Raw genomic sequence first — 11247 nt, forward strand, 5'->3', positions numbered from 1 at the left:
CTGAATATAAGAATCGTGTTTTTGTTACCTTAGAATGAGATGAGCGGTTCCTCTTCTACGGAACCGTCATGTTTTTACAGTAGCCCAGAATGGACAAACCAAACACTGGCTCTAGATACGGCCTTTTGTGTTTTTCACATTTTAATGGCCACAGTGGCTTTTCCTTAATGTTTGGAAAAGGAGGGTGAAACGAGGGAGTTGCAATCTGCAACTACACTGCTACATGCCACTAAATCCAACACACTGGCCCTTTAAATTAAAAAGTTTGCATGCTACTTACTTTTCCTTTGAGTACTTTTTTAACCAATGGGTTATTAGGAAAGCATAAAAAGTAAAGTAATAGAAATAACAATTATGAATTTCCATGAGTTAAAGAAATAACTTATACTGCGGCATTTAAGGCAAACATTGATTCATTTCAACAAGAAAGCAACAGAATTATTGTATTAAGATAAGGGTATAGTTTTAATGATTATACAGTGGTGTTAATGTGGGAACCCAGTCGGTTTTAGTCCATAATTATCCAGGTTTGTTTTTGTGTATTAATGTAACTTGAGATCAGGTGGATAATGTTTCAGTGTGTGCCAGAATGCTAAAATCATTATATATACGTAAGTCAATTAAAGGTTAATTTAAATAAGTCTAGAAACGTACAAACATTACACTGACACCGACATGCATATTGCCTCCACTCTAGTAAGTAACAGTAAGGAGTATGCACTGATAAGAGAGATAAAATCATTTTGTATTTGTCACCAACAGTAAGATGATGGAGCTGGAGGAGCAACAAGACACCAACAAAATGCTGATGCAGGAGCTGAAGGATTTACGCTCTGCTCATCAGAAGGAGGTAAAGGAACAAAGTTTAGGAGAGAAACATACAGAGATCAATGCGGCTCTGCCACATTTTGGGTTTGTGAGTAACAAGTCAGTTGTTACAGCGCTGCCTGTGGGAGATAGTGAAGCTCTGAAGTGTAGCTCCACTATTCCAAAGCAATATCAAAGGGTTTTGCGAATGTGCTGACAGAGGGAAAGCAGAAAAAGTGTCAGAATGAATCAAAACCTCCATAGAAACTGCATGATGATTCCTGTTTTCTGTGTGCACACTTTTGTTTGCTTGTTAGTTGCAACTAATAATTTTCATTATCATTGAAACTGCTAATTATTTTCTTGATTAATTGATTGGATTGCTTGGTCTATAAAATGTAATGAAATAGTGAAAAATGCCAAAATTGACGTATTCAAACTGCTTGTTTTGGCTTAAAAAAACATATTTAATTTATGTATTACGCAAGCAAACCAGCAAATATTTACATTTGAGAAACTGCAACCCGTGAATAGTTTTTGCAAAAGATTACTTAAAACTACTAATCAAGTATAAAAAGTGTCGCTCATTATTTTCTGTCACTTGGCTAATTAATTGACTAATTGTTTCAGCTATATTCAAATTCTAAACACACATTTTGGGTGAAGTATTCCCTTAAAACCTAAATAAATGATGTGCCCACTTATTGCGATCTTTAAGTCTTTTAGTACGCAAGTTCATATCAGGTCACATAAAGACTAACAATGTAGCAAAATAGTCATTTTTATTTTTCAATGACAGTATGAGCATTAAAATATCTGTAAAGTACCAAAAGGAAATGTACTTACTATTCAGAATGACCCATTTCAGAAGTGATGAATTAATGTGTAAGCATCAATAATGTTGCAGCTGGTAAAGCTGGAGCTAATGTCAACTACTTTATATACTGTCAGGTAGCTTCATGTATAATAAAACATCATAATTAAATATTAGATGTTCTCTATATTTTCTGTTAATGATCTGAGGAGATATAAAACAGGTAAACATGATGGCTCCTGTTGCTCAGTGGTTGTTGTGTCACTTTTGTCCAGCAGATGTCAGGATTGGACACTTTGTTCAACTCTGCTTAGCTCTATTCTGCTTGAGTGCTAATAGATAAATAATGGCCTTTTAATGGTTTTATAATGAATGTGGAGTATTTCTCTTTGTCAAGCTTGCAGCCAAGTCCTCCAGAAACAATGCAGCACAACATCTTCCTTCTGCCAGCTCCTCCAATCAGAAGTAATGGATTAATACTGTTCATGCTTTTCTCAGGCTAGTTCAGGTCAATGTGTCAGCAAGACAGTTAAAAACTGTGAATAACAAGTCTGCTGCTCGATTTAGCACAATTAATAACATGAAACATAAAACCTTGAGGTTAAAATGTATGCGCTGTGGCCAAATTTTAAAAAACTCCAACCACCCCAGAGAACACACTAACTCAGATTTTGCTGGCATTAGGTTTGTATTAATGTGTGTTGAGTCTGGGCATCAGTGAAACATTCCTACACACTGTCAGGATTTTTTTATTTACACTTGGCCTCAAAGACTCACTCCCTTACCGGCCCCTGTTTCAACCAGTACATCAAACAGCAAACAATCCAGGTAGTACAATGATCCCTCCTTTCTACGAGACAGCTGCACACATCCAAGAGAACAAAACAACAGACCGCCCTGTCAGTGAGAAACTTCATGAGAACATTTATTTGTGGTGGATCAGCTCAGTGAATAATGGTGGAAGTCTGACCCTATTGCATTCTCTCATCTTTCCAGATGACACAGGCGAGTTCACCAGTCACATACCACATTTGTCCTTGTAACTTCCTGCTCTGTTGTTGTCTTGAGCTCATCCTGGCTGAGGGGGAAGTACAGTGATGTTGTCTTGTCTTTGAGGTGAGGGAGCTGCAGCAGGAGAACGAGGGGAGTCTGAGGAAACTGCAGGAGACAGCAGAGCAGTTTGAGTGGCTCTGTCAGCAGCAGCGCTACTGGATGTGCTGTGTCAAGAGGTGGGTGCTTTGTCCCTGAAGTGACTCTTACAAACACACACAGAATCTGATGTGAATTACTTTTAGAGGACATTAAAGGCCCTGAAAACCACATGTCCTAATTGTAGCGACACATCAAACTATTAGCTGGTGGTTGCACATAAAAGATTTCTGGATTTGTCCATTGTCTGTGCTCTCCTTAGTGGCTTCAACTGGGCAGGCCAATGCTGAAAGGAGGTAATGTCAGGTATTTTCACATGCCAATGAGAATGGAAAGGAATAGTTCATCATTCACGTCTACTTCACAAGAAGTCAGTGGCAAACAAAACCTAGCGTGTGCACATAACGTCACATAATGTTAAGTAATGAGGTTTAGAGGTGTTGGTAGGCAGTTTTTTTTAGCCATTGGAGCCAGGCTAGCTGTTTCCCCTTTATGCTAAGCTGAGGTAAGCTAAGCAGCATCTGTATCAAAGTATTCCTTTAACCATTTTAAATGTATAAATAAGGATTGATTGCTGATTATTTAGTAAGAAATATTTAATGTTGTACAGAAATACTTATTTTGTCCATTGTATGCATGTGTTGTGACCTGCTATGACCTCAGCATTAGAAAGTACAAGCTCTTCTGCAGAATGTTGCTTCTTTATGGGAGGCTACCCATCCTACACATTTATATCTTTTTACTTAAATTAGACACAAACTTGCTGTGTTTTGCACATTAAACATCTGAATTTACTTAAATGATGAAGAGACACAGAATCACTCACTACAGGGGTATAAAATCCAGAGTGCAGGGATTTTATAAACCTATATCATCTTCTAAACCTTTCATCTATATCCGCAGATTCAAAGTCTGCCTGATGGAGGAGAGAGAAGCTCTGCTGCGACAGGTCAGCATGCTGGAGAAGAAACTGAAGAAGAGTTTACACAATGACAGTCCCCCAAAGAGCGTCCTCTGTCCCCTCCAGGACACTCAGTGCTGTGACAGGTAAGAGAGAGCCAGTGAGCTATAAAGTACATCAGACACACAGACAGTAAATAGATAGATACAGCATACAGTATACGTATCTCTATGATAAATCTACACATCTTTTGCCAGAAATCAGCTCTGGAGTGTTTTAAAAACACACTCCCACTGGGAATGAAATAAAGAAAACAAAATTCCTCATTTTTATACATTTTCCACTTTGGCCCACCCCTGCATGCTTTCCAGTACAGCATAAATTTACAACACATCTAAGCTGCCTTTCTTTTGAAGCAGTATAACATCGTGGGATGCAGATGCAGAGGCTGACCTCAAGTCTCAGGTGGAGAAGTCAAACACGCTGTACGAGGAGCTTTTTAACCAGGTACCAGTTTAATGTGTCTGCCCAATAGGGTTCTTAATGGTCTTAATGGTTTCCACAAACTCTTTGAAAAAGAAAAAGAAATTGCCTCATCGTTCTGCTTAACCCCTCTATATGCACCAGCTCAGTGTTTTGAAATCTTTTGGTGGAAGACATGTCCAAACCTCAGGGGTGGAATATTATTAGGGAGGGCTAATATTCATCTGAATATTGTTGCCAGGCCTCAGAGGAGTTGCTGTTGTTCCAGAAATTAGAGTTGCATCTTCAACGGGGGTGGCTAAGTGTGTTTGTCTGTCTTCTGTAGACTTTTAAAAATAAAGAGTCTTTGAGGTATCTGTAGGGGTCCCTAAAATCTCTCCTGGAGCAATAACTGTTTGTCTGACTTCCACAAAGCTCTCTTATGTGCAACTTATGATTTTCTTCATTATCGAGTAATCTGCCTGTTATTTTCTCCATTATTTGATTTTGTTTTGTCTATAAAATGCCTGCTTCCCACAGACCAAGAATAAGTATTCAGATGGCTTGTTTATTGAAACTGCCTAAAACCCAAAGATATTAAGTTAATGACCATATATGATAAAGAAAAGCATCAAATCCTCACATTTGGGAAGTTGGAAAAATAAATTGTTTGACATTTTTGCTGGAAAAATAACAAAAGTGAAATCTGCAGTAGGTAACTTTTTATAAAACACAGATAATCTGTGAATTGTTTAGGATCCCCTAGATCCTCCTAGTGCTCCTAATGGCATTCACAAAAATCCACAGGGTCTGAATGAAAACCAATCTGAGAGCTGAGAAAGATAGAAAGACAGTTTTGGTTGGTGGCTTGAAGATAGCTCATTCCTAGTGTCGGTATTTGCCAACCTGGAAATGAAACTCAACAATTAACTTTCCTTCCTGATATTTCACAGATTATCTGTCTCATGTACTACTGTCAGGATATCGTGAAAGTTTTAGAAAATATAACAAAAACATTTTAAGAAAAATGACCTACTGCAGCTTTAATCAACTATGAAATTAGCTGCAGATTCAGTTTCTTTCGATCAACTTATCGAATAATTGCCACTGCTCTAATGTGACGGTTCTTAAAAGAAACTCTGTTGGCTGGCTTTGAATTTTACAAGAACCCGGACAACCCGGATGAACCTTTATTTTAAGAGTGACCCCTTCTATATTAAACATTTCTGGATCAAAGACAAGGACTGATCTGAAGACTGAAATAGAAGACATCCAAAAACACAGGGCTAATATTCATCTGGGCGAGACTGCCAGTCGCTACAGGGGTTGTCACACAGCCAGAGCTCTGAAACTTCATGGGTACTGGAGTCTCATCTTTGTTTTTGTCTTTTAAAGGTTGCTTGACAGCCTTTATGCAATCATTGGGTAACCGCAGAATGTTCCTTAAAGAAGACCCAAATGAAAATCACTGACAGTATGTTTCCTTTGTAAGAGCTTTTGTGGAAGTATATGAACGCCACGTTTCTACTGAACATTACAGCGGCTATAATCGATATTTTGATACAAACAGTATTTCAAATAATGATGTGAAAACAATGTGACAATATGAAAGGGGGCACTCGTAGTGATGAACCTACAGAGATTCTGATTCTGCAGCTCCACTTGGCTTTCTTGAGCTTTGAGTTTCAGCTCGCCGTTACGGTTTTGGCTGTAGCAGGCAGCTGTTTTCAGCAAAAAAGCTCCTAAAGCACAATGTACATTACCTCTTCAGCACCAAACAGCAGACAGACACAGTTAGCAACTAGCTGGTGAACATTTACTTCCCTCAGTCGGCTGGTGGAGGCCGAAAACAGCTAAAAGAGAGTGAAAATCAGATTTAAATTCATCAAGTGGACAGAAACAGTGGACAACAAATTGGTTATTGCAGGGTTAAAAGGGGCAGTTATAAACTCTTTAAACAGCCTTCCCCAGGCCTATTTTACTCTACCTATTGGCTACAGTTCATTCAGATGATCAGTCAGTGTTTCAAAATCTCTGAATCAGAGGAGACAAGTTCAGGTCCCGGGGGTGAAATATTAGAAATCCAAAACACAGGGCTAATATTCATCTGGGCACAGCTGCCAGTCCGCAGTGGGCTTGTTGTGGTGCCAGGATTTAAAAAAAAGAAGCTGAACCTTCAAGGGCATTGAAGTCCCATCAGTGTTTTTATTTTGTCTGTCTGCTGTATATTTTAACAAGGACATACAATACAGTGTTCAGCAGTGTTGCAGAGACAAGTGGAAGAACAGCCACTAGAGGGCACTTAGGCTATCTATGAATAGCATTTTAAATGAGTACTTTAAAACAAGGGAATTTATATCAGTATTCAAAATAAACACTTACAATGAGCTAGAATAGAAGAAAGAATATGCTACAAAATTAGCCCTATAACTTCATAGAGGGAGGGGGCATAATCAGCAGCTTGTTTGCCTTTCACAACATTTGTCTTTCTAGTTTTAATAACTGAAATATTTAAGAACCTTTTCTTGTTGCAATAGGTCTTTACTTACTTATTTCACTGTAAGCAGGGATGATCAGTGTGTTTTTTCCACTGGAAATGCACATTTTTAGGTACACTGGGGCATAAAAATGTGTGTAAAAGTTTCAACTGATTCACCCCTTTTTAAAAATCTACAAATTTAAATAGAAAATGACAAGCCTTAACAGTAATTCCACTATATTACAACTTGGGTCTTATTAATGTAGTTTTTGGCGATTCTTTCCATCAGTAATAATAATATTGTACACACAAAGTTCATTGCGTGGCTGAGGAATGCAGCAACATCTCGTAAAAGATGCTGCGAGACAAGATTTTCCATGCAATGAGGGATTATTAACAACACTTTGATGTGCTCGCTTTGCTTCTGCCCCATTGAACTTTATGGTAGTGATGTCACCTTGTTCCCAGATCTCAGAAATTACTTTGCTCAGTAAAATGTTATCATAACTGAAATCATGGCCAGAGCTACAACAATAAGACGCAAGTTGAGTGAGCGGATAAATGAATACGCCAGAGAATTATTATCCGAAAACGTGAGATGCTTCTAATATAAAAAGTAAACACACTTTGTTATTTGATGTCTTTATATAATAATAAGGGAACCTCTGCACCTCTGATATGAGGGTTTATTCATTAATCTTTTAGGGCTGAGGTACATTAGTATTGTAGCTGCCTTTGGATTTTAGAAAAGATCCTCTACCTTCAGTCTGGATTGGTGACAAGTCCAAATCTCAGGGGTGAAATAGAAATTCAGAACACAGATATTCATCTGAGGACGGCTGCCAGTCCCCTGTGGACTTGCAGGGCTGCCAGGACATTCATAAAACTGATACTTCATGGGCATTGGAGTCTAATCAGTGTTTTATTTTTTCTGTCTGTCTGCTTTAAAAAGTTAGAGGGCTTTGAGGAACTTTTGATTGCAAAGCTATTTTGCAATCAAACAGGAACCCTGCGACGTCCCACAAAGAACTCCTCTAGGAAGCGTTCACGAATCCTGACAGGACCTCAAATGCTTCATCCTTCTGGAGGATTGTTTATACTGAAGAACCCAAAAGGTGCTCGCTGCAGGATTTTTAAAAGCTCCCACGTCTTCAGAGTGACAACTTCAGTGTTTTTAAATCTGTGGATAAGAGGAAGCCTGACAGACAGAACATAAGGCTCATACTCGCGCTCTGCCAAAACCTTGAGAGATTGCTGATACTTTCTGGGCACCGGAGTCACATCAGGCCTTTTCTCTGTCTGTCTGTCTGTGTGCCGGCTGCACATGGCTTCCTCCCAAGCCATCCTCTTCCAAAGCAGCAGAGAGATGACTAATAATGACTGGAGGGAGGTGATTGCCAATAGCCTCTGAGCTTCATTCCCCTCACCTCTCACGGGCTCAGCAGTGCATTTCTTGGGATAATTATTCTGATTGAGTGCAGATGATGCACTGTGCTTTTTTTTCCTCCAGCCCCTGCAGAGCCGAGAGAGGGAGGAAATGTAGCTGGAGGAGCGGGGATCGCCGGAGACATGGAGGAAATAAGCGTGATAAAACACATTATCAGCTTTGACATGATTTATATAAAGTGTAGATTCACACTCTGTAGACATGAGTATCCTTCTTATTGCTAAAGAGAGAAGACACTGATGGCCAATAATGGAGACACGATGGTGGGATCCCAGTGAGGTTTTGGTGATTTGCAAGTCAAAAGATATGTGTCTGGGGTTAAACTGCGATGTAAGTTAACTGCTTCACGTTCATTTCTATTAATAGGCAACGGTACTGGATTTAAATGTTTGGGTTTTTATAATCCATCCATCCAGTACCTATACCATTTACCCTTTAGAGGGTCATTGGAGGGCTGAAGCCAATCCCAGCTGACATTAACTGATTGATTGATTGATTGATTAAGCACACTCTGGACAGGTTGCCGGGCAATCTCAGGACTGACACATTGAGATTTGTGCTCACAATCACACCTAAGGGTGATTTAATGTTGCCAGTCAACCTAACCTACATGTTAGTGGACTGTGGGAGGAAGTCAAGAACCCAGAACCTTTTTGCTTTTAGGCAGCAGTGCTTACCACTGCACCTCCCTGTTTTTATCATTCTGTGCAGAAAGTGGTCAAATGTGAGATCACAAAAATACCTTTAAAGATGCAACCTTCTGCAAGAAAAAAGGTAAAAGACGGACTGACTTTCCCATAAGCTCCACATTGTTAATGCCATGAGACTGAATCTTGCCATAGCATACACAGTGATGAGATTACTATACAGAGATAACTCACTCAATAATTACAACTTCTGATAGTTTCCTTTAGTCAATCAGCAATCTTCAACCAATCAGATCAACAAACCATATAACGTAGTCAAACTCTTACTAAGGTCAGTCAGGATAAGAGCGAAAACATCTTTTCTATTGAGAAAAGCCTTCCGTTCTGTTTTTTTGCTCTTCTTTCAATAAAAAAAACAACTCGAACTGATGCTAGCAGCATCTACGCTAACTTCTTTAGCAGCCGCTATTGTTGTTTTTCGAGCATTTCTCACGCCACAGCTGCCAGTAGTTCCTCACTGGATGCCGGCTGGTCAGAACCACTGTGGTTTGGACACAAGTGCATCGCTTGAAGGCAAAATGGATTCTCACATGATCTTGCAAGTCCTGGCCTGTACACACCTACAGAAACAAAATCTGGAGCAAGGACACACACCAGTTCAGTTACTGTTTCATAATGTAGTTAGAACCTGTACTCCCTAACTGCCTTTTCCTAACAACTGAAATATAGTCACTGATGTGCTGTTGGAACAGTTATATATCTTAGACATCTAGAAACACTGCACATGCACTTTGTAGCCAAATTAATCCCAGTTTGAACCTTGATATATAAATGTCTTTTGACCCGCCATTACTGTACCTACTTGGACATTTTTCTCTCTGATTTCCCCTCTTGCACTAACTGAATGTTTATTGCCTTTGGTCATCTTCACTTACAGTTTATTTTTCTGTCCTCAGGCAGGGAGTCCTATCAACGGATACCAAAAACCTCCTTGAGGACAGAAGCCTGGAGCCAGGACTCGTCTTCTTTTTCTCTTCCCACCTTCTGCAAACCAGAGGATAACTACTAGATGTTTGTGTATGTGTGGTTGGCTTTGTGGAATACTTCCCAGTCATTGTCAAAAAAGAAAGAAAACTTGGGAAAACATACCTGTGAAAGCATACATTCATTGTTTTTCTTCCACTATTGTTCACCTGTCTTAAAAAGAATCTGCTGTCACAATATATGACTGAATTAAACACTGTAAGTCTGCTCCTGTCCTCCTTTTGCTGTGACACGTGCGCATCACATGTGTTCCTAAAGTCAAATTTTCCTGTAATTGTCCGTTATTCAGACCTTGTAATCAACACCACTAACAAGAGCAAAAGCACCTGAGAATGCTCTCTTTTGTTGTTTTGCCAATGAATCCTCACAGGGGAAGCAGCAGCTGGCGTGCAGAGCAAACAACAAACGTGTTGTTTAGACCAAAATGAAGCCCTACTGATTGTTCCCCCATTGAGGATCTGGTACATCTCGGCCCTCATGATCAGATCTCTTCACTTATCACTCGGCTTTCACTTGTCAGCAAGAATCTAAAAAGCATGTGAGGCTCCATCGCTGTGAACCATATGATGCACACATGGTGTAAAGGCAACAACAGTTTACAGACAAAGCAAATGTTTAGGGAAAGCATAGATGTTGCACGACATATGAGCTGCTTAATCAATACACCGTGACTGCACATGTTTGGGTGTTGTTGCATCCAACAGTGAGTTAAATTCACTGGTTCTTGAGGAAGTGACAATTAAATGTTGGACTCACTAAATGCATTAAACAAAATCGCCATGTTGCATCATAGAGCTTTGTCAGACATCTAACTATAAAGCAAGAACCGAGAACCGTTAATCCGTTCAACTTCTCGGGTGCCGGTCTTTTTCTGAGGACGGAAGGGGGAATAGTGTCGAGTCTAAAGTTAAACAGATGAGTGGTTCTCGACAACGCTGCAAGCAATCAGGCTGTTCCGAACAGGCACTGCACTAATTGCAGTCTTGATGTGTTGCAATCCTCCCATGACTTCCTTTTAATGTGTCTCATTCATATTCACATGACTGCATTATATAGACTACAAGATATGTTGATTGATCTTTCAAAGTTTAAAATTTATATTCATATAAAACTAATTTGCATAAAAGTTTTATGAATGTTTCTTGCGCACAAGTCTTATTGATTAAATGGGATAAAAAAGCAAATACCACACACTGTTAATCACTTGTACTCACTTGCCATTGTCAGTACACATTGTTGATAAAGCAAGTACAAGTGACTAAAAGTGTGTGGGATTGTTTTTTGGTTATTTTCCATTAACAAAACAATACAATGTTACATTCACTGTGAACTCATTTAAAGGACCAGTGTGTAGGATTTAAGTGGCATCTAGCGGTGAAGTTACAGATTGCAACCAGCTGAGAGCACTCGCCTTCCAAGTCTTGAAAAACATAAAAAGCTCACTGTGTGGTTTGTCCGTTTTAGGGTACTGTAGAAACGTGGAGGTGAAACATGGCA

At 39.4% G+C, this 11247-nt stretch overlaps 1 protein-coding gene across 1 annotated transcript in view; it reads left to right on the plus strand.

Annotated features, from left to right (window-relative positions):
- The window catches only part of leprotl1 (leptin receptor overlapping transcript like 1), a 26932-nt gene extending 16225 nt beyond the window's left edge, over positions 1-10707 (plus strand). Inside the window, exons 4-8 of the mRNA XM_035669219.1 lie at positions 763-850; positions 2738-2850; positions 3674-3817; positions 4091-4178; positions 9663-10707. Coding sequence (XP_035525112.1) covers positions 763-850; positions 2738-2850; positions 3674-3817; positions 4091-4178; positions 9663-9701 — 472 coding nt within the window. The 3' untranslated portion in view covers positions 9702-10707. The remainder of the gene's footprint in view (positions 1-762; positions 851-2737; positions 2851-3673; positions 3818-4090; positions 4179-9662) is intronic.
- Positions 10708-11247: the final 540 nt, after the last annotated feature.

Source organism: Morone saxatilis, unplaced genomic scaffold (genome assembly GCF_004916995.1).
Source record: "Morone saxatilis isolate NCDOM2014 unplaced genomic scaffold, NCSU_SB_2.0 Contig22, whole genome shotgun sequence".
NCBI classification, from domain to species: domain Eukaryota; kingdom Metazoa; phylum Chordata; class Actinopteri; family Moronidae; genus Morone; species Morone saxatilis.